We start from the raw sequence: 22,751 nt of genomic DNA, 5'->3' as shown, positions 1-22,751 counted from the left end.
CCAGCTCCTCCCTGCGCCTCCTCGAGGTGCGGATGCGGCCGAGGGGCTATGGGGGTGCCGGGGGGACGGGGGACGCTTACCGAGGCGCTGCTGGAAGCTGACTCCTCCTCGTTGTTGGCCGGCTGGGCTGCGTTCTTGCGGCTGCGGGGGCTGGAGAGGGTGGCTTTTCGGCGGCTCTTGGGGGGTTTGGTGGAGGAGTCTTCATACTCCTCTGCCAGGGAGAAGAGGTCGCTGAACCTGGAAAGAAGCAGGGGGTGGTGGGGGTCAGGCACTGTTGGGGCACCCGCCTCGCGGTCCCGAGGCCACCCGGCGCTGGGCAGGCAGGGACCGACTCACTTCATCTTGTGGGCTTCGTCGCAGCTGGCCTGGACGTGCTGCAGCGCCTGCAGGATGGGGGTTTGGCTGAAAACTGTCGAGAAACCAGCAGAAATAGGAGTCAGAGACCTGACGGCGGGTACCCCCAGGCAGGGGAACCCCCCACCCACCCGGGGTTTTGGATGCAGGCAGCTTTGCAAGGGGCTCCCAGTATCCCAGAACATCCCAGTTCCCACGTGCGCCCCGGGGGCACCTCACGACGATGGGGACGGGCAGCGGCTGCGGCCCCGGGGCCTGTCCCGGTTGCGCGGCAGTACGTACAGTTCTGTTTGGTGTTGGTCAGGTTGAGGCGGAGGTTGTCCAGGTGCTCCAGGATCTGCTCCAGGGTGAGCTGGGCCAGTTTGCTGCTGGAGCTGCGCAGGCTGAGGGCAGAAGAGCAGCGCCCGTTAGCGTGCACCCCGCTCCTCCTGCCCACCCCCAGCTCGTCCCCCCGAGGACAGGCTGCAGGAGCCCCCGCTTGTGGGTGGATCGAGTGCCACGGCCCTGCAGCAGCACCCCCAAACCCCCAAGCAGATGTGGGGCACAGATAACCCTGCCATCCGCGCGGCCCCGGCGTGCCCCCAGCACCCAGAGGCTGGAGCGGGGGGGCCGGGGATGGGGAGCACATAGGCTCCATTTTCCGTCTCCGGCACACGCAGGGTCCCCTCGGGCTGGTCTGCGTGCGCTGTTCCAGCCCGGGGATTAAGGGGATAAGTCCTGCTCAGGGTGTTCACCGCCTCCATCCCCGGCAGCTCTGGGGAGCACTAAGCACCCCGTGCCGAGCCTCGGCCGCAGGACGGTGGCGCGGTGCCAGCACCCGGGATGCTGCCAACAGCCGGGGCCTCAGCTGGCCGTCCGTTAATTAGGTGGGGATTAGACCTGGATACGGCTCGGATCCCGGAACAGAAACACAGGGAAAATAGCTGCGTTGTTCAGCTGTGAAAGGCCATTAATTAATGCGGAGGAACAGATGAAGGCACAGACTTCCCCGGCAGCCTCTTTGGAGAACGGGGGGGACCCCGAGGTGGCCGAGAAGCCGGCAGGACTGGCCGCTCTCCCGGTGCCGGTGTGTGACCTGCACACAGGGCTCCGGCAGCGCCAGCGAGATCCCGGCGATGGCAAACCTCCCGGGCAAGGCTCCGTCTCCGACCCGCTGGCCGTGACCCAGCTCCGTGCCACGGTGCTGCCGGCTCCCTGGGCGCTGGGTGGGGGTCCTCGGGGACACGCAGCCCTCGCTGCTGCGGTGGGAGCGCGGTGCTGCTCTGCTTGCCCAGGACACTAGATGTCCTTCCTACTCCAGCAAAGGGCTGCAGGCACCCAGCCGGGAAGGGGCCGCGGAGGACCCCGTCAGCCCAGCGCAGCGGGCCGGGGGCTGCCGGAGCAGAGCACCCTCTTCTCCCCCTAACCCAGACCCCGGCACCGAGGGGCTGCCGGTGGGGCTGGTCACACCCGCGCTGCCGTCACCCGGCACGGAGCGGGCAGTGGGACCGGGGGTCTCCCATCCCGGCGGGTGACGGCTGCGCCAAGGGCAGAGGCTGCCTTGCAGCCTGATGTTGGTCTTTGAGGCTGGATAAAAGGCTGGGAAACCACCCGGGGAGCTGAGTGCAGCAGAGAGAGCTCCTGCCTCCCCGCCGAGGGACATCTTGGGGCTGGGGTGAGGTGTCCCATGTGCCACCACGGCCAGGAGCCGGCACGGCGGTGCAGAACCAGCTGCAGCATCCCGTGCTGCTCTCCTTTTCTCTCCCACAGCCCACGGTGGTGAGGTCCAGCCGCCTCCTCCAGCACCCAGCGCTCTGCCCACGCAGGGTGGCTGGGAACAGGCCCTCTGCCCCTTCCCTCCAAAGGCAGGAGATCAGGAACCTTGCCCCGGGGAGCTGGGATTTAACCTCCGCAGGCTACAGCTCGGCCCAGCTGCGTCCTTTAGTCCCACTGCACTGACGGACCCTGACCCCATCCACCCCAGAGGCAGCAGCGTCCCAGCAGAGACGAAGCAAACCACGTCTGGAAGACTATTTGCACCAAAAGATGCTCTGGAAACATCCGACTGTGCCCAGGCAGGCACAGCAGGGCCGCAGCAGGGGAGCACCAAGGCTTGGCACTGCTCACACAAGCAGCTGAAAGTGCTTCCCCACACAGCTCGGGTAATGGGCTCGGCATAAAAGGGTCCTGCTGGCTGGATGTCAGCACAGGCGAGATCAAAGAGCAGCCTCCCGCACAGCTCTGGAGCAGAGACGCTCGCTCGGGGCTCTGGCTGCGTGTCAGCATGTGGGTGGGCAGTGGCACCGCCCCGGCCTCGAGGAGACGATGGTGTAACCGGCAATATGGGCTGGCATGGCCGCGCTGCGTCGACGGCACGCGTCGTCTGGGCTGCCTGGCCGGTGCACGGAGCGGGGCACAACCGAGTCTGTCACTCGGTTCCCGGTGGCAGGGCGGCCCCAGGGGAAGCAGCGGGAGACGTTGTGCCTGCGCTGGCCCCTCACCTTTGGCGTTTTCGCGGTAGGCTGTTGTTCTTGATCAGCAGCGACTTGATGTGCTCGGCCAGGAGGTCGTCATGTTTGATGCACCAGTGGCGCAGGATGCTCGTGGTGAACTGGTCGTCGGGGTGGCAGGGCCGGCTCAGCACCATCTTCACCATCTCCTCGCTGGGCCTACGGCAAACGGGGAAGGGCACGCGAGGAGGAAGGATGAGCGGCTTGTACCTCGGTCAGCTGTACCTCTGCAGCCACTGCTGCCCACTTGAGCCTGATGGGAGGCTTCAGACCTGGACATTACAAGTCTGTGGAGCTGCCGCGCTGCGAGGGACCTGGCACAGGAGCCCGGGCACAGCTCGGATGGGACCGAGCTTCCCCAAACGCCTCCTGGGACCTGCACGCTCTTCAGCAACCCCGGCAACATTGGCTCCCAGGCTCAGAGGATGACGGGCAGTGTTCAGATTCCTCTGCTTCCCCGAGATTTTTGGCAAGCAATCCTCTTGGGGACCAGCTGCCACCAAGCTCCCTGCCCAGCCCATATCACCTGGCCGTGCCAGCCCCGCTCCCTCCCTGCCGTGGGAAAAGCGCTGCTGCACGCTCGCGGCCCGAGCCTGCCCCGGGCTCTCCGTCATCGCGGGCTTTTCACTAACGTAATTTAGAGCTGGGATTAGATTAGCCAGCCTCATACGCTGCATTAATGAAAACAAATAAAGTGCTCTTCACTCGGCGTGGCGGGATGTGGCCAATCCACTGGAGCAGGCAGAGAGAGCATAGATCAATGCCAAGGCAGCTCTAACACCGCGCCCCGCGGGAGGCAGGTGACAGCCTGCTCTCCGTTAAGTAATGGGCTCCAGGATGTGCAAGGTGAAAGACAAACAGCCCATCGGCACTCGGGCTAAGAGAGGTGGCACTCGGCAAACGGTGCTCCCGAAGCCGAGGCACGGCAGGGAGCTGCTGCCTTTGGGAAGGGTGCTACCGCTGGGGTCTCATCACACGTGTCCACCCTACTCTGTCCCCAGGGGCTCCAGGACACGGACTCGCACCCAGAGCGAGCTGGGGAGTGCCAGCAAGAGGGGCTTTCCCCACGCCCCACTCCTCAAGCAGCACAAGCCGGAGCGGGTGGCATCTCCTCGTCCCCGCCACACTGACGGTGCTCAAGAAAGCCACCAGCCGCAGCGTGTCGGGGGCAGCCCCACAAGCCTGCGGCCACACAACCCTCCGCAGAGCGTCATGCAGCCCTGTGTCCCGCGGCACTTACTTCTCTCGCCTCAGCTGCAGCAGCAGGCAGGATAATGCCTCAGGGTGATCTGCAAAGGAAAGGACACCCTCAGCACAAGAGCTCATGGCCGCTGTGGCCCAGCGCTGTGCCTCTCCCGTGCGGGGGACAGCTCACCTTTGTATTTGAGGTGCTGCAAGATGGGGATGATGGTCTCCAGAGGAATGCTGTGTGCGAGGAAGAGCTGCCAGGTGCAGTACTGCTCAAAGGTCTCCCAGTCCAGGCTTTGAACTAGGGGGAAGCACAGGATGGTGAGGGGAGCCTGCACGGCGCCCGGAGGAACGGCAGGAAGCTGCCAGAGCCACCCCAGGCAGCTCTGCCACAGTCCCTCTGCGAGGTCCAGCTGCGCTCAGGGACTGCGCCGCTCCTGCCCGGCATTACACTCCCCCCTCCGGCCCAGAGCAGGGCACCGGAGAAAGGCACAGCGCCCGAAACCCTGCCGCATGTGTCGGGGTCCGCACCGTGCCAGGGCAGCTGTGTGAGCAGCACGGGCAGCCCCGTGCGTGCTGAGGCCGAGCAGGGGCTCCAGGAGCTGGCAGGAGGCACTGGGGTAGGCTCTGCCAGCTGAGGCACAGGTGGCAGAGCTGCAAAGTCACTAAAGCAGCTGCTCGGGGCTCAGAGGAAGAGAATTAACAAGGCTCTTTAATTAATGGGCTTAGACTGCTACTTGCAGCTTGTGTAACACCAAAGCTGGATCTGGGCAGCCGTCGGATGAGGGCGATGGGGCTTCTCTCTGGAAACGCTCCCATGCACCGAGCTCTCCACACTGGCTTTGCCCAAAACCACCCTGGCCCAGAGGGCCGCAGCCACGGCCGGCTCCGACTGCTGGGCAGGAGCCACGGGGCGCGCACGGGCAAAACGCAGCGTTGGCTGGAGATTGAAAGGGCTTTTCCACCGTATGACAGCCAGCGGCTTGCATAGATGCGAACCGAAGTCCAATTAAAAAGCTACAAGAGGAACCGGGTCACCCACTGGTGCTCCTGGGGGGAAAGGCGAGGAATGCCGTGAGGGAGAGATCACGGGCACCGGCCTTTTCCTATGCAGCGGCTAAGGGGACCGTGGTCCTGGCAAAGGGCTGGGTGTCCATCCGAGAGGCTTACTCTGTTAGTTCAGGATGGTCCAAGGGCCAGACTAAAGAGAAGCGAGGGTCCTTTTGCTCTTGGGGTGTCACAGTCAGCGGAAAACAAAGGGAAATCCCGGTTCCAACTTTTCTGACCACCCTTCTGCCATCACCTCCCAGCTGCCCTCACCCCTGCTGCACTGGGAGAAGAGGTTCAGCCGTCCCCAGAAAGGCCTGGCCTCCGGCATCGCCGTATCAGCTGCTGCACAGCAGGGAACAGCCGACTGCGCAGCACTAGCCACGGGTTTGCACCAGGACAAGTTCACATCCCCGGAGACGCAGCAGCTGGGACCACGTGGAGAGGCTGCAGAGCTGGGCGAGATTTTGGGACTTTCCTCTTTCTCTTTTTTTTGTTTTTCCCTCTGCCCAGGCAGGCTGCAGATGTGCAGAGCCCTGGATTACACTTTGCCTGGCACTGCGGAGAGCCAGGGCTCCCAAGCCATCATACAGCCAGCCTGGTAAAACCCATTAGAGCGCACAGCTTGGATCTCACAGCTAAGTCGAACAATCCGGTTTAGGGCAGTGATCCTTTAAGCAGCGGCAATAATACCATGAGGAAATCCAGACCTCGGTATAACACGCCCAGCCCAAGAGCCTCTCTCGGATGCTGCGTGAGCAGCCAGCTTCTGCAGGGCTCTTCCTAGGGCGGCGTGGCCACGGACTACGAGCCCTCCTGATCAGAAAGGGCAAAGCTGTGGTGAAGGCTCTCCTTGTCCAGGGAAGACGCTCCCTTTCTAGGGACTTGGAGTGTCTCTGCAAAATGGGGGCCCAAAGGGCAGGAAGGCTTGGGGGTGCCCAGGAACTGCTCCGCTTTCACCCCCGCCCTCTCCGAGATGCGCTCGTGCCTGCAGGAGTGCTACTCACTCAGGATGTTCAGCACCGAGTCCTTCCGAAACATGACGAGGTTCCCCATCATCACGTGGCACACCAGCTCCTGCAACTGGGCGGCAGAGAAAACGGGGTTAGCGGGATGCCCAGGCTCTGCAGAAGCCTTCCTATGTGGGGGACCACCGGGCAGGTCCGGAGCACAAGCAGGGAAGCTGTCGCTCTGCCAAAATCAGCCATCTCCGCAAGAGCAGGGATCCAGTGGGGAGTCCCAGAAACCCCGTGGGCTGCAGGTGGCTCATAAATCAGAGCTGGCTTAAGCAGCTCCAGGGAGAGGCAGCTGTTGCGAGGCACCAGCAGAGGCAAAGAAGTAATGAGAGGTTAATGGTTTCACACATCAACACCCAGGCTGGGGAGCAAGTGTCACGCAGGACAGACAGCAGATCCCCACAGGCTGGGCCAGGGCGGGTGGGATGGTGTCACCCTGTTCGGAGAGCTCGGCTGCCGGGCCCAGACAGACCGGCTCAGCTGCACAAGCGCTGGGGACCTGCTCCTTGTGCTCCAGGCACTCTCAGACCCAGGCTTTTGCTGATGGATGCACAAAGCCCACTCGGGGGCTGGCAGCGGGGAGGGTTTAGCAGCCTGCTGGGAAAGCGCCGACAAGCCCAGACCTCTCTGCTTGGGGCCCCGGACCATCCCTGGTCTGCAGGAGCTGACACTACCCAGACGCGTGGTGCTTCCTGCGCTCTCACCCCCTTCGTCCCTGGGAGAGGTGGAAGTGGAGGCAGGGGGACGGGGTGCACGGGGAGCCTGCCTGGGCTGCACTGGAGCAGGGACAGGAGCTGGGGAGCACCGTTCCCCGCTCCTGCGCTGGACAGGCTCAGCTGCACAGCTCACCTTGGCTCTCATCTACCTTCCTCCCTGCTCCTCAGCCTCTGGGTCCAAGCCACTGCAGCCTGCTTGGGGCGCAGGGTGCTGGAGGCACGCGGAGCTCCAAGGGCAGGCTGAGCTGGCCGGGCTCTGCCCCACGGCTCTGCTCGCAGACCCCACGTTGGCCGGGCGCAGGGGCCATGCAGCCAGAGCATCGTGGGGAAATAGATGAAGAATAACAGGAAGGAACGAAGGAATTGGAGGAGGGAGGGGAGAGGAAACGCTACGGGCCTCTGCTGGGAAAAACAAAACCTTTGCATTTCAGCATGGGGCAGAGCCCAGGAGCAGAGGAGTAAGAGCAGGGCTGAGCCGGAGGGGTCAGGGCATCGTGACTCAAACCCTTCCTGTACCCAACTTCGGCTCCAGCCTGCCAAGCAAAACTTGCTGGCGAGGCGTTCTGGCCCCTGCGCAGCTGGGAAAAGCACGACTGGCCAGGAATGGTGTATAAATAGGGTGAGTTAAAGGGTTATCAGCAGATCACGCTCCAGACGAGCCTAGACAGCAGAAACACGCAGTACAGCATTCTTGCTGGTGCCCACCTCCCCGCCCCCAGCTTTCGCCCTGACTATTTTTGGGTTGCTCATGGCAACTCAGAGTGACCATGGGGAAAGGTTCCTTCCAGGAGGGTCTAATGAGGGCTTGGCCTTCCCCTCCCCAGCCTGCTGAGCCTGCAGCAGATCTCCCACCAGGACGGGAAGAGCTGGGCGCATTCTCAGCCCTGCCAGCCCGCAGGCAGCAGGGGACGTGCTGCCTGCACCTTTCCTGCGCCCTCCCGCACACGTGCCCGTTGTGACGCTGCCCATAGCTTTGCATCTCCCCAGCAGCACTAAGCACCTCCCTGCCAAGGCGTTTATTATTATTATTATTATTGATTGCCCACAGCAGCACTGGCCGTGGCGGTGCTTTTCGCCAATGCCTGCAACTCGAGAAGGATCAAGAGCAAACCCAGGCAAATCTCTCTTGACATGTCTGCTGCAGCTCAGCGGCCAGGGACATCCCTTGAAAGAAGCAGCTTGGATTCAGCCTTCTGACACTGCACACCGCAGCTTCCTCAAGGGGAAGAGATACCCGGAGGTTTTGGGGCTCCTCTTCGCAAAGCCCAGTGCCTCACTCAAGAATGGGGGCAAGGAGGACTACACAAGCAGAGCGCTTGGGCCTTTTCAGGTTTAAACCTCCTGGGAGCGGAGGAGACAAGTGCTGCCACTTCAGGAACGTGCTGCTTCCCACCCCAGACACCGGTCCCCTCCTTACCTGGAATGAGTCTATGACAGCTACAATCATGTTCAGCAGCTCGCCACTTCGTAGGGTCTCGTCTGGGAACTGGAAGAGTACAAAAGCAAGGCAGGGCTCAGGAAAAGACACGAGGGAGAGGCCAGTCAAAAGCTCCTATCCCCATAGCTGAGGCAAAACTCCTCCTCGGTTCAGGCTCAGACACACGCACGTGTTCCTCCTTGCAAGGGGCAGCATCGCCCTGCCTGACCCGGCGGCTCACCGGGGGCCGGACCAGAACCAGCACCGCTTCCTAAACGCAACGGGGAAGCGGCTGAGTGGGAAAAGGAGCCAAGAAAGCGCAGGAGGGTTGACAGGCTGTTTTCTGTGCGCAGCCTGGAGCAGGCAGGTTCATTTACTGCTCGAGCGGGCCGAGGGCTGCAAGGCAGCGGCACCGGCAGGCTGCTGCGAGCGAGTGCCCAGCACATCTGTGAGATGCAGCTGACACCAACCACCTGGACCGAGCGGAGCTGCGCGAGGAGCAAGGCTGCTTTGATTGCGGGTGGCCGAAGTCAGCCAGACCAGAGTGGTTAAAATTCCCCATTTTCCCCTATCCTTGCTAGCTTTGCTCGCCGTTCCAGGGCTTTGTGCGTTACGCAGCACTGTAAGGAAATAAAAAGAAATCAACACAGGGGGCAAAAGGCCAGGAAAATTGGCGGCAGCAAGCTATGGCTGGGCCGTTCGGATCTGGCTGTCCAGACAGGCTGCTCTCGGGACATTCTGCCTGACTTGAGCTGGTCGCTACGCCCACGGGGGCAGCAACAGTCTGACCCCGCTTTGGGGAGGAAGGCTGTTAAACCTAAAGGACCAGGGAGGGGATCCAGCTGCTGCTCTACGCCAGGATCCCCCCCAGAGCATGCACCGTGCTGCTGCGTGGCGTGGTGACTACTCTCGCGCAGGTTTTTCTCCCCTCTCCACGCTGTTGCTGTGTCCCTTTCCCCACAGAAGCCCCTGCAAAGCACTTGGGAGGAATGGGGCTGGACGGCCTCAACGCCCAGCAGATGTTCCTGCTGAACCAGCCAGAAAGGAGGGAGGAGCGGGGCCAGCTCATTCCTCCCAGGGAATGAGAAAGTACACGCAGAACTGTGACCCCTCCGTCTATTCAGAGTGCGTGATGTTACCCTCCCTCTCTCCAACCCCCAGCACTGCTCCCTGAAGCTGGGCGATCTCTGGACGCTTGTTGGAAGCAGCCTCCATCCTGCAACTATTTCAAATAAAAGGCTGCAGCCTGCACGGGGCTGCAAGAGAGTTCAACAGCATCCTGGCAGCAGGAAGGTAACAGCAGCTCTGTCCAAGACCCAGGCAAGGCTGCGTGAATTGGGACTGAGCTGTGACCTATCCAGTGCAGATGCCTGGCTCCCCGTTCCAAACGTGCTCTCCGCTAAGTCCAGCTGGCTCCACCTCAGCACTGAGTGCTGAAAGCAATAAAACCTTTCATTAAACCCAAGGGTTCAGGGCAGGCAGCAACACTCGTTCCGAGCGCCGCTTCCCCCAGACTTTGACACGTCTGCTCGGAGCCTTCACCTGCTGCTCTCCAGAAGAAAAGCAGCAGAGAGCAAAACCTCTTTAACCAGGGAGCGCAGACAACATTGTGCTGGGAGCCAAGCACGTGCATGAGATGAATCTGGGACAGCAAGGTTAGTACCTCGCCATCCCCAAAGCGCGGCAGGCTTTAACGTGGCTGTAAGCAGGTAGGACGACAGCTGAACATCGCTCTCGACGGCAGCACGCTGACCCCCATTAAGCTGAGTTGGGGAGTGGATGGAGACTGTGTTGTGCTCAGCCTGACAGAACTTTTTCTAGGCTTTATGGCTTCTCTGCTGCAGTGTAACAGGTCTGAAGCTCAGAAGCAAAGCCCAGCCCCCAGCCTGCCCACAGGAAGGTGAGGGGGACGCCCTGTGCATCTGAACTGGGGTTCCTGGTGCCTGGCAGGGGCCTTACCTCTGTGTAAATGGAGGGGGTGAGGTAGCAGAGCAGCCGTACATCATCTTCCTGGCAGGCCTTCATGTCCATCATCAGACACGTGTGCAGGTCCCCCAGCTGCGTGGCCTGGGCGAAGGACTCGTAGAGGTTCATCTTCCCTGCTGCAGCTTTGCTAGAAGGAGACGTGTCCAGGTGAGAGAGGAGCCTGCCAGCCCCGTGCCACAGCGAGGGCTGGGGTGGTGGTGGTAGGACACCGAGCTGTCTCTTGGAGGCAGTGCGAGCCAAGTCACAGCTTGGACGTTTCCCCGCAATCTCCACTGGCCTACCTGGCTTTTAAATAGTACAGGAGGTGGTAGCCGATCTTGGGTTGCTTCTGATAGAGCTCTGACAGGAGATCCAGCAGCAGTGAGAAACCACTATTATCCTCCTGCATCTGGCAGAGGTTCCTTGGGGAGTGCAGGACAGGGAGACAGCTATGTTACACGGGATACCATGCACGAGCTTCTCCGCTAATGACGAGGACCAGCAGCTTGCAGGGAAACCCAGCTCCTAGCACCAGGTGGTCCTGGCCACTCACTCTCTGGACTGGACACAGGGGCCACCTCTCCCACCCCTGCAGCAGAGGACGGCAGGACGTGCAGCAACAAAGGGGTCAGGACCAAGCAAACTTCAGTTACCCAGGGATCCCAGGCTTCCACAAATGACCAAATGAGCTGTGATTTTCCTGTATTTTAAGTCTTTCTACTAAACAAAATGCAACATAGGCAGAACGAAGCAATAAACTCTTCTGATTCTGGGATCAGCGCTGGGGCGTGGCAGAATTAGACCCACAGGGTTCACCCATGGTGGTGGTCAGGAAGCAAACAAGAAAGCCCTAACAAGATTATTCAAAAATTTCAGAACAGACATACCTAAATATTAGGTAGAGAGGCTTCCCCACCGACTCCTCCAGAGACCTGAGGGACAAACGCAATAGTCAGAGCCCTATGTGCACCCACCCCGTGTTTCCCCAGCAATGGCAGGGAAAAAGCCCTGGACCTTGCTCGCTGTGGTCCTCAGGCCATCAAGGGTTACCCCAAGCTAATGAGAAGACAGGAATGGTCTGGTCCTGCTAACAGAACCCAGCAGCTCTGACTCTGAGCCCTGTTCCAACAAAACCCTGGAGGAAGAGTGTACGGTGCTGGTTTGTGCGAGTACGGCAGGGAGAGATGGAGTATTTAGGACCCTGTGTGCCCTGGTCAGACAGTCAGAAGCCACCAGAGCATCACCTAAACTGAGCTCTGACACAAGGACCTGCGGCAGGAGGTTCTCCCTGCGCTTGTGGGGAGGGGGAAGATGGTCTCTTTCGAGCCCTGGATATGACAACTGTTGACCAGCTCCACACTGACCGCTTGTGAACCCTGGATTGCTTCACAGGGGAAGCTACTGGCTTCAGCACAGCCTTCTGAAAATGGTGAATATTTTACTGGGAAAAGCCCAGTGTGAAAGGATGAGACACAAAAACATAGATCCTTACTCCTCCGTGATTTCTTCTGGCAAAACCTCACCACGGAAATGAGCCTTAAATAGCTCCTGGAGGCAGGATGCGAGCACTGATAACTGCTCCGAGTCGAAGTCCTCCTGGTAGAGAGAAAGGAAGGAGTGAGAGGAGAAAGCACAAGCTCAAACCCTGCCTGCTCAGCACAGGTACAGCTGGAAGGGACACAGCAGAGTCACTGCTGCGGGGAACGGACCCCAGGCTGCTCAGGAGCCGTTTTGCTGCTATATTGCAGCACCAAGAGCTGGTCGTCATCGAGACAAGCCCCTAATTGACGTCCAGCTCTGAAGCACTTCACAATCACTGTGGTCCACTTATCCTCTAATGGCTAGTAATTCACTGAGCTCAGCTCTCCCTCTGCAAAGGGCTAACAGGAACTGAAGGCACTTGGCAACGAGGATTTACACCCTGACAAGCCCTTTCCCCATGTTCCCACAGAGGGGAGAGGCAGCTCTAATATGCTAAAAAGCCACTTGACTCTAAAGGGAGCTGATTAGAGGCAGGGGATGCAACCTCCCTTGAATGCTCAGCTCCTGGAAAACATCCGCAGCTCTTCTGCTGGGCAGGGCTTGCTGCAGCCTCTCCTGAGCACAAAGCCCAGGGCCAAAAGCAAGGGAGCATCCCAGATGCATGGCACATGCATAAGCCCCCCGGAAGCTCTGCAGACACTATAGCAGTGGCGTGGGGTCAAAATGTGAGCGCGCCTCACCCAGCGTCCCATCTGACAGGGGTACTGGGGACATTTAGGCACGGGGTATAAGGAAACTGAGCATGGACGGAGCGATCTTCCCCTGCTACACCCTTCCAGCAAGCAGCAGCTTGGGGCTGTGTTTAACAACCACAGATAGAGCTGTATAGTGCCATTTTGAACTCATTTGGGATTCGACTGTCCTCAGGCTTCTGCGTCCCTCCTTCAGCTGCAGCTCTCGGGGCAGAGCCGTGCAGGCTGGGAGCTGCCCAGCCCACGCCACTCCAGCTGCTCTGATTTTACAGTTAGGCAGCAGCGCTGCTCCCCGGGTCCGTGCAGTTACCTCCAGGACTTGATCCACGATTTCCTGCATGACCTCACACTGAGCTTCCGTATCGCTGCAGCACAAAAACAAGAGGAAATCCAAGTTACATAGGAAGATACCGAGAGCAGGGACAAGGGGGCTTTGTGCTGAGCTGGCTCTGCTCAGGAGCCCCCCAGGACCTGAGAGTGGGGGAGGCTCGGCTTTGTGCTGGTGCCAGGCTTAGAGGAAGGCACGGCTCAGAAGCACACGCTGCAGAGACCCAGCCCTGGAAGAACACGCTGCACCGCTGCAGCACCTACTTACAAAAGTGCCCGAGGTTGTCTGCAGCAAGACAAACAAATTAAATGACTAAAACCATAAGATTAAATGCACTTAAAGCCATAAAGCCATAAATTACGTTAAATCAGTCTACTATGCCGAGGTCTGCAAAGCAAGAGCTTTTTTTTAACCTTCTTTAGATGGAGTTAATTCCAAGGTCACTGAAAATCAAGAGTGGAGGTGGGGAAGTCCAGAGAACACGCAGACACAGGTACATCGCTGTCCCCAGGGAATGCGTCCCACGCAGAGATGTACTGAAACCCCCAGGCAGCAATAGCCCCACAGGCCTACGCAACCTCCCCTCGTCAATCCAACAGCGGAGAAGGATGAAACTCAGAGCCTTTTGCCTTCCTGTCACTGATTCAGAGAAATGCTGTAGCCCCCAGCAAATTGCTGTTGTGTCCTGGTCTGAGCCTGCTCCAAGGACAAATTACAAGGCTCTTAACCCAGCACCTTTCAAAACCACCTGGACATTTCCTGCAGAAACTGTGCAGGAGGACCTCTCCGTGTTAAAGGGAGACAAGCTACAAGATTTGCTCTGAGAGAAGGGCTCTGGAGCAGGCAGCATTGTACAACAGGACTAAAAGGTCTTGTGTGTCATTGCCCTGAAGAGATCAACACGAAATGTAACACGACCAAATGATACCAACCTTCCCTTCTGCAGCTGCAGGACTTTATCCTTCAGTGACTCATCCAGCTGGTCCAGGAATGGTGTGATATCAACAGGCTCCTCCACAATGGTTTCTTTGATCGGATGAAACCTGAACTCCCTCTTCTTCCCTGCAACAAAGAAAGCAGCAGTGGAGTAGTCTATTTTCCCAAGCAGCTACATGTGAGAAGTACCAGAGGCAATCTCTGTCCTAGCAGCGGGAGTTGTGTGGGGCTGCGGGGGCAGTCACCACCCCAGGACAAGCAGCGTGCCCCCAGTGTGCGGTCCAGCCTCAGATCTTGCCATCACCCTTTAGAGATGTGTCCAGGTCACAGCAGGAAGGTGGGATGAGATCCAAACGCAGGGGGCGTCCAGAATTGTGGTTCCTGTTCAGTCCAGTTTCCAAACCTGATGCTTTGCCTGTCCTTCAACACGCTCAACGAACATAGCTAGCTCGCATGTCTCTCTCCACCCGAAGCGCAAATGCTTGTGTTCAGGACTCTGGGACTGAGATACCCCAACTGCTTTTCCACACCCTCATCCTCCAGGCTCATTCCAGGCCACAAAAATGAACTGCAGCAGAGTCCAGAAGCGCCAGGGCCAAGGCAGAAGCGCTCACAAAGAAGCTGCCACTAAGGGACGGGACAAGGTGGCCGATTCCCTTTGCAGAAATCCTCTCTGCACATGGCTTTCAAGCCTGTGTCCCTCTCAGGGGCCCCCAGCAGCTGGCAGGGCTCGACGGGACTATAGAAGACACTGCTACAGCACAGTGTCTCACTCTCTCCCCCATCCTGGGCCTGTGGCCCCTCCCCACCGCAGGGGTAGCCCTCCAGCATGGCAGGAAGCCCACAAGAGTCCTACCACCAAGGCCAGGAACAGCTTGAGATGCCTCTAGCTCCAGAGAGTGAGCAGAAGGGGATTCTGGCCTTGTGCAGGCTTGTCAGCCCCATGGCTTCGAGAGGGAGCGAGTGTAATGAAAACCGTGCGGCTGAGCAATTAGAGGCCTGAGCCTCATTAGCAGCTGCCTGAGAACAGAGACACCCTGTTCCCAAACAAACCATCCGGCACGGCATCTGCCACAGGGATTCCCAACCGTGCAGCAAAGCGGGGTTTGAGACTAGTCAGACATCTAGAGAGGACACACGGGTGGAGAAAGCGCTGTGTTCGAAGGGTCTAAGCTCTAGGGAATAACCAGACAAGGAGATGAAGCCCAACAGCCTTTCCCTTTGAGCATAGGTCTGTATCTGATCTACTGAGTCTGGCTGTCAGGGACTGGGAAGCAGCAGAGGATCGGCCTCAACAGCCTCTCTTGCAGAAGGAAACCTGGATCTCAAGAAGGGAGTCTGCCTCCAGCGCAGCAATTCCCACTGCTCGTGGGAAAGGGGCTTTGAGGGAACTGTGCTTACAGCTGGTTGTCTGGGGATCCTCCATCACGAAGGGAAGGCGCTTGCAAGCCAGCGGGGAAACACCGGCCGGCGCGGAGGCAAACGGCGGCTAGTCACACTGCGGCGATGCAGAAGTACTTGAGAGCATTGGAGCCCAGCTGACTGCACTCCTCACCTTTGCTGTTCAAGTCGTCTTCGTCGTCACTGAATGTGGCCTCGGCGTTGTCATAGCAACTGTCATCCTTTTCTGACATATGATTGTCCATCTCCATGGAAACGGGTTCCTCAATTTTGACTGCAAGAACGTACGCAAAGGGGTCAGAGCAGAAAGTGAGGTTATGATGGCTCCTCGCACAGCCGAGGGGCAGGGCAGGCTCTGCCTACCAGTCACCTCTACCGATAAACAGGCTCCGGCAAGGAGATAAAAGTGCTTTGAAAAGGGAAGAAAGAGTCTGGGCAAGTGACGGACGCTGGAAAACTCAAGCTGGGGAAGGGCATTCTCAGTGACTCCATTTAACCAACCCTACCCGGTGCCAAGCGTTGCAGGACCGGATCATTCCCCACCTAAGCTGCCCAGCATCCTTCGTGCTTCATCCCTCACCCAGGCCAACAGCAGAGCCCGAGTCCCTGAGCAGAGCAACAGCTTTGCCAGCTCTGCGAGGCCGAGAAGCTTGGGGCAGCAGGGTTTGTTGGTTAGGTGGGTCCCTTCAGCCGGAGCGGCTGATGCCACAGGAAAAAGAGACAGGCTTACAGGCACAGTCCTTCAGCAGATCTGGCAAAGCAGCAGCACTCTCCTGTTAAATACAGGTTAGAAATGCTTGCTCTTTGTTTAACCTAATTATGTTAATCAATTAGCCTACAGAGAAGAAAGGCTAAGGAGCCCCTACGGAGCAGAGAGAGAAACGGGTAACGTGCATCTTTAGTGTACAGCAGGGCTGAGATGAAGGGAGACCACAACCACCCATAAATACGAGCACCCAGAGCCCTCCTCTCCCAGGAGTCCCAATCCGACCCTCCAAACAGCGCGAGCTGGAGAAAGCCCCATCTCTGGGAAAGCAGCACCTGCCGCAGCCTCCCTCCGCCACCCACCCTGCTCCCTACCTTCGATGGGGGGCGAGGGCGAACTGCAGAACTCCGGGAATTTCTCCCTCAACATGGCGCGGAGCTCTTTGTCCAGCTTGGGGTTGTCGAAGAGAGGGGCCAGATGTCTGTGTTGGGGGGTAGGAAGGGACAGGGATGAGAAAGAGCCGGGATGCGGTGCTGTGCTGCGTAGCTTCACCTCGGTGGACACGCAAGGGGATCTCCTCCCTTACATCAGGGCTTTGGTTTGTGTTACGGACCACAAGCTACGAGGTCCCACCTTCCTGCAGCTCAGCTGGGGTTCCCTCACTTTGCCACCAATGGGACCTGTGTCACCAGAAGGCACGTGGCAAGGGGAGAAGAGGTCTTACCTCCTGGGAGGGGAACGTGGCTGATGCAGGAGCTGTCTGCAGGCTGGAGCACCATGAGCAAGGCTGCTCCAGTCAGCTCAGGGACCAGAAAGGGCTGGGGACATTTCTATTCATCTGAAGCAGAGTGGCTATTGCTTTCTCAACCCACCCATTCCCTTGCTTCAAGGAAAAGGAAGGGACAAGCCTCAGCACCATAAAGACACAACTATGGCTTCTTCTATGGTTCATACGCAAGAAAAATGCCCTCCGCAACTCTGGAGCCTGGAGGTCGTTTTGACTAGGCTGGTGAGACCCAGGAAAACTGGGGCACAGCAGTTGTATAAATGTAGTAAAATTCAGGGCTGTCTTACGCAAGGACTCGCTTCTCCACAATGTGGGTGAGAGAGTTGAACACGCCTTGCCGGACGTGAGCCTCCAGTGCGGGGTAGAAGTTGGGAATGATCTGAAAACAGAAGAACGACCACATTAGTGCCATGAACCCTTCTGCCTACCGTCGGGCTCATGTCGGCCGGCAGGACACAGCCGGGACTAGCTAAGGCCACTGGTCAGCTTCTTGGGTCACCCTCGACTCAAGCACCACATCCCAGCCGCTCTTGACCAAGAGGGGCAGCAGCAGAAGAGCTCTCTGAGTGCAGCAGCTTGGGGACGGTGGACAGAAGGGGGACCAGCCCATGCCTCTGGCTTTGCTACCCCAGAGTGCCAGCCGGTGCATCTCCCAGGGATGAGAAAAAACACACAGATACTGCCTCGCGAGCTGTGAGAAGCCCTGGGGCTTGCCAGGGCCGTGCTCCAAGCAGCAGCGACTGCTGCAGGAGCAGGGGGAATACGAGAAGGGCACCCAAAACAACATTCAGCTCTGCCCACACACAGTCCTTTGCTTCTGGAGGGAGGAAGAGGACTCCTCCCTGAAATCTGGGTCATCCCAAGAACCTTCCACCTAGTTCCTCTGCCAGAAGCTGCTTTTGGACTTGGGAAGCCTGGGGACGGGAGCACACAGAGCGTGCTGGGAATGAGGGAGCAAAGTGATGCAACTTGCAGCTCGTCCAGCGCTCATGCCACGGAAAGACCTCGCTTCCAAGAAACACCACCAGGCCTCCCTGGGACCAAATTACTGGAACCAGCAACTCTTGGCACTGTTTCCCCCAGGACGGAGGGGCAGGACCAGCTCTGCTCCCTGCCCAAGGAGGGCTGTCCTTTGAAAGGGAGATGATGGGTCGGACTTGTCCCCTGCTGCAGTGAGATTCTGTTTGCCCTCAGGGAATGACACTGGGCCAAGGATTTCATTAGGTACTAAAGGGAACAATTCAGAAGCCTTTTTCTTACTAATGCTCACCATTCTGGAAGGATTTATTTGCAGAGTTGGGAAGTCTTACATGTGTTCCCGCAGTGGCATTCCCGTTAACGAATGACACGTGGGCTCAAAGCTCCGACCTCCAGGAACAGCCCTGGATTTATCAAGAGACTGCGAGGACTCACCAAAGCCTCTGGTGGCTGGTTTTAAGAGGTGAATAATATGGCTGAGTGTCCGCAGCAGTGTGCCTGACTGTGCTCTTGGCAGATCAGCAAGGGGAAAATCCCTCCTTAATTTAGCATAGGTAAGGGGAAGTTAAAAGGGCTGCCAGCAGATACTGAGCTACTCTGCAGGCTATTTCGCAATCAAGAGGCTCAGGCCAGAACAGACCAGATGATGCACTGAGGAATGTGGAAAAAAAAAGAAGGGGAAACAGCTTTTTTTGGTTTGGTTTGGTTTGGTTTGGTTTGGGGTTTTTTTGGCTCTGAAGAATGGGCAGTGAGATGATGCTATTTTGCTGCGCCAGTATCACTGGCTCTAGGGATTCATGAAATTCCCTTCCTGTGGGATGGAGATGCAACGGGCCTCTGCCCCGAAACTCTCTGGGGGGTGAAGAAATCTGTCTTGCCTGAGCCTGTGTTACCGTTCCTGCCCTTCATGACCGGTCAGCACAGAGCAAGGGGCAGCCCGAGGAAGCAGTCTGTGCAGCTCACCACTCGACTGCTCCCAGCTTCTGTCTTGGCAGAGAAGGAAAAGCACTGACCTAACACCAACGTGCTGCTGCGCCAGCGATGGGGAGTGCTTGGAGAAGAGCACGGCTGAAGGGCCTGGCTGCAATCCCTAAGGGAGCACCGCCCGGCCAGCGCACTTTCACTCCACCACGGACAAGCGTACGAGGCTAAAACGAGCCCCCGAGGCTGACACAGTGACCAGCTCTCTTTGGAGTGTGACTTCTGCGCAGCTGGCTGGTGTAAGTAGATGAGAGCACGGCTCTTTCCCTCTACGCTGTCCTCTGTTGACACTCCTGAGGAGTCTCGCTGTCCCACTGGTGGCAGAGGGACCGCGCGGACCCCAGCGGTTGCTTTCACAGCCCTCATCACTCAACCCCCATCATGCAACTCATTTGGCAAGCCAGATAATTCCCCGGAGAGCGAGGGGCAGCTCACCCGGCACATGAAATCCAGCAGCGTGGCGGTGATGGCAGGGTGAGGCTTCATGGAGTGATGCATCACCAGAATGGCAGGCTCTGGAAGGAGAGAGCAGGGAGACCTCTGCTGAGAGCCCCAGAGATGCCCATACCCCCTGTGCCCCCCGTTCCTGCAGACCCAGCCTTCTACCCCTGGGGCACAGAGCGAACCCCCTTCTTTTGGCTTGTTACACACCCTTGCCCTCATCCAGCTCCTAAATAACACTTAGGCTTCAAACAACAGCAGGGACCAACTTCACTGCAGGCAGGAGCTCCCAGCAATGCCCCCAGCTGTATCAGTCCTTGCTCATGTGCCCTGAGCCCTGGGACAGCCCTGCAGTCAGGCAGCCTGCCTGCCCACAGGGAGGGACGCTCTGGGGCCAGCCGCTGACCTCAAGGAAGACGCTTGCTGCTACCACGGGTAGGAAAGCCACAATTAAAAGTGGCTCCACCAAAGCAGCTCTCCTGCAAGCCAGCAAATCCCAGGAGTTCAGGGCAGGGGAGGGAACTGATGCCCTTTGGAGGTAATCTGTTGGGCTTTCCCCACCAGATCCCCCTACCTCTACCAGCTCTGGAAGGCATTAACCCCTTTTTCAACCCTTGCCCGTTCAGAGAAAGACTCCCCATGGAATACCTATATTCATGATGCTGTCCTTCTCGGGGTTGAAGAAGAGCCAGTCATAGAATAGGGCCAGTTTGGCATTTGAAGCAGCAACGTTGGACTAGAGAAGAAAAAAAAATACAAACTGCCTGATGAATACAGTACTGAGCCGCCATCCTCTCTGCACGCCCGACGTGTCGGGCCCTGCTGCTGCGAGGCGGGGGCTGGCGATGCTCTTCCCACCAGCAGGATAGGGCAGAGCTGGCGAAACCCCCCCCCAGGTACCCGCTGCTGCTGCTGCGCAGGAGTGAGCTTTCAGAGAGGGTGAGAAATTCTTGAGCAAACCTGCCTGCTTTGAAAGCAGCTCCAGCCAGGGCAGCACGCAGAGCGGCAGAGGCCAAGGCAGTCCCAAGACTGGGAGATACAAGCCACGTGCTCTGCAAAGCCTGGCTACAACCCTGAATCGTGTATAATTGGGCCCTGCACATCCCTTGGCGTTATCTGCTACACGTTCACGGACACAGCAACAGCCGTTTCCTCGGCAGCTTCTGCTCTGTTTGACAAGTGCTGCAGACGGCAGCCCTGGGTGGGACAAGGGACGACAGGCCGAACGGAGAGAGTGGAAGCCAACAAGGCTGTAAAGAGGCATCTTGTTGCATGCGCTCTCGCACCCCGCTGGGACAGGAGAGGCCCCACGCCTTGTAGACGGGCCATAAACATAAAGCAGAAACAAAGGGCACGACAAGCTGAAAGTGAGAAGGCGAGGTTTATGCTGGGAAAGCAGATCCCAAAGTATCCAACGTGCAGCAGAGCCAGGACTAAAATCCAGAGCACAGAAGAGAGGCTGGTGTCCTAACCACTGCTCTGCAACTCTCTCCTTCAGCTCAGCCAGCAAATACCTAATCCCAACCTCCCCGGCAGCTTCCAGCATCAGCAGACTACCCCCTTCCCTGGAAGGGAAGAGATCCCAGGCAATTGCGTGCCTCGCTTTCGGGTCTGGCCCTCGCAACTCACCGTGCAGGTGGTGAGCAGCCACCCAATGATGGCCCAGCGTGGGAGGATGTCGGAGCTGAGCACCTCGTTGGAGGGGTGGACCACGCCACAGATGTAGCGTATGAGGTCGCAGCGCAGGGACTGGCTGTCTGGGGTGGACAGATACTGCCGCTGAAACCAGTCCTGGTACCGCTTCTGCTGGCCGAACCGGACCTGAAGGGAAAGGGAAAGATGCAGGTTTTGCTCAAGGCTTGGGGAAAGGCTGCTAGAACCACAGTCTGCCATCCTCTAAGCTTCCTCTTTTGGCAAACTCTGCTTCACACCCTTCTCCCCATCAGCCCTGTGCTGGCAGTGTCTTCAGAGGGACCGTGGAAGCAAAAAAGCCATTGTGCAGCGTTCTCACACAGGGCCCGTCTCCAGCTGAGCGGACGGGACCATGCGCCCCACGTGTGTGGCACAGCACAGCCCTTGCGAGCAGCCTCAGCCAGCGAGCGGCTGGGCTGGAGGCAGAGCGAGGGGGAAGTGAGCTCTGCCTGGTGTGAGAACACAGATAACAGTTAACCCCGGTGCTGTCACTGTGCAGCTCCTGGCCTCTCTTGAATACGGCTGCTGTTGTCGGAGCTCCGATAACCCACCGCATCGTGGCCGTTCAGAGAAAGCGCTTGCCTTGGAAAGCGGCCAGCCAGGAGCAATGTTCCCCTGCAAAGCTGTTTTGTGCCTTTTAATGAATACCAGGGATGTCTCAGGCCCATCTACATCAGCTCCTGCTGGGCAGCCTCTCCTCCTCCCGTTGCCATTAGATGACAGAAGCAACAAATACTCGCACCGGTAAAGCTCTGCCCTTTGCCCAGAGCGATGCTCTGCCCTCCCTCCCCGTGCCCAGTGCCAGCGTGGGAACGGGACTGGGGCACCGTGGACCGAGCAGGGACGAGCACCCTGCTCCCCCGCACTGGCACAGGACCCCTGGTGAGCATGAGGGAATTACCCGTGAGGTCATGAAGAGCAGCTTGGTTTCCATGTCAGGAGTGAGGCGACAGGCCAGGAATTTGCGAGAAGTCCTCGACTGGAGGAGCTGCAGGACACCTGGGGAGAGACAGAGAGGTCGGTCTGCGCTCACACGGCCCCATGGACGGCATGGCACGAACGGGATCCAGGCAGGGATCTACCAACATCTGCAGCGAGCTAAGTTTGGAGCACTAAGCTCCCTTTTCCCAAGGCTACAGGCAGTGGAAAGGGATCAAGATTTTGGCTGGAAAAGTTATCCTAAAACATCTCCTGTCTGCAGCAAGCTTTTGTCAGAGATCACTAATGAGGACGCCAGGAAGGAGAGCCTGGAGAAAGGGAGAGAGGATGCGCAGCAGGGCAGGGACAAGATCTGGAGGACAAATGAGAAAGTCCAGACGCCAAGTCCCAAGCTGTAACCAACAGAGCACGTTCCCCATCTCCCACCCCATCTCCCCATATCCCCCTTTTTCAGCCTGGGCACCAAAAAAAAAAAGGCTGGCATAGAGAGTGCCTGTCCTGGGATGTGCCAGCACGTAAGTCCAATTCCTCCCCTGGAGTAGAGGTACTCGGACGTGACAACGAAGATCAGACATAAGAGAAAGCGTGTGTGTACGCACGTGTAGAGAACGGAGGATGGGAAGGAGAAGGGGAGGTTGCAAAAGCCGCTCTCGTTCCCAGACAGTTGCAAGAGGAGGAGGAATTTATGACCTGAGCGGAGAGGCTTTGCTGCTGCTTGACGAGACCTGAAGGATTTACAGGGCAGACAGCTCTGATGCAGACAGGCAGGCGCCAGGGACCCTGCGCACACGAGGTGCGCTTCGCTCTCTCGCCGTTCGGAAGTCGTCCTTCTGCCCCGCAGCTGGAGGGTCACACCTGGGGGACGGCTGGAGGAAGGAAGCTTCAAAGCAGAAAGAACAGATGCCAGCTCCTGCGGAGCTCAGAGAAAGGGTGGAGCGAGCTGCGCATCAGGGGAAGAGAGCCACAAAAGCACCTTGCTTGTTAAGAGCTCCCAGCTGCTCAGAGGGAGGACGGGTCCTGCACCCGGAGCCCCCTGCTGCAGTTTTCCCTCTTGCTTAGTGCTGCTGAGCCCTGGCCCTGGTCGCAGGAGCGTGGAGCTCAGCAAGACTGACTTGGATCAGAGGTTACAGAGCAAT

At 58.4% G+C, this 22,751-nt stretch overlaps 1 protein-coding gene across 1 annotated transcript in view; it reads right to left on the bottom strand.

The window, feature by feature from the left end:
- INTS3 (integrator complex subunit 3) overlaps positions 1–22,751 on the bottom strand; it is a 43,413-nt gene that overhangs the window by 833 nt on the left and 19,829 nt on the right. The window contains exons 9-29 of the mRNA XM_072846787.1: positions 21,578–21,675; positions 20,614–20,805; positions 19,633–19,720; positions 18,979–19,058; positions 16,872–16,963; positions 16,172–16,278; positions 15,246–15,365; positions 13,687–13,816; positions 12,737–12,791; positions 11,685–11,788; positions 11,080–11,124; positions 10,495–10,614; positions 10,187–10,340; positions 8,228–8,296; positions 6,086–6,161; positions 4,219–4,332; positions 4,084–4,132; positions 2,835–3,002; positions 637–737; positions 337–409; positions 81–237 (exon numbers count right to left, since the gene is read on the bottom strand). Of these exons, the coding sequence (XP_072702888.1) occupies positions 81–237; positions 337–409; positions 637–737; positions 2,835–3,002; positions 4,084–4,132; positions 4,219–4,332; positions 6,086–6,161; positions 8,228–8,296; positions 10,187–10,340; positions 10,495–10,614; positions 11,080–11,124; positions 11,685–11,788; positions 12,737–12,791; positions 13,687–13,816; positions 15,246–15,365; positions 16,172–16,278; positions 16,872–16,963; positions 18,979–19,058; positions 19,633–19,720; positions 20,614–20,805; positions 21,578–21,675 (2,192 nt within the window). The remainder of the gene's footprint in view (positions 1–80; positions 238–336; positions 410–636; positions 738–2,834; positions 3,003–4,083; positions 4,133–4,218; positions 4,333–6,085; positions 6,162–8,227; positions 8,297–10,186; positions 10,341–10,494; positions 10,615–11,079; positions 11,125–11,684; positions 11,789–12,736; positions 12,792–13,686; positions 13,817–15,245; positions 15,366–16,171; positions 16,279–16,871; positions 16,964–18,978; positions 19,059–19,632; positions 19,721–20,613; positions 20,806–21,577; positions 21,676–22,751) is intronic.

The sequence above is a fragment of the Ciconia boyciana genome, chromosome 26 (assembly GCF_034638445.1).
Source record: "Ciconia boyciana chromosome 26, ASM3463844v1, whole genome shotgun sequence".
In the NCBI taxonomy this organism is placed as follows: Eukaryota; Metazoa; Chordata; class Aves; order Ciconiiformes; family Ciconiidae; genus Ciconia; species Ciconia boyciana.
Note: the sequence above shows the minus strand (reverse complement) of the source record. Positions and strands in the feature narration are given on the sequence as shown.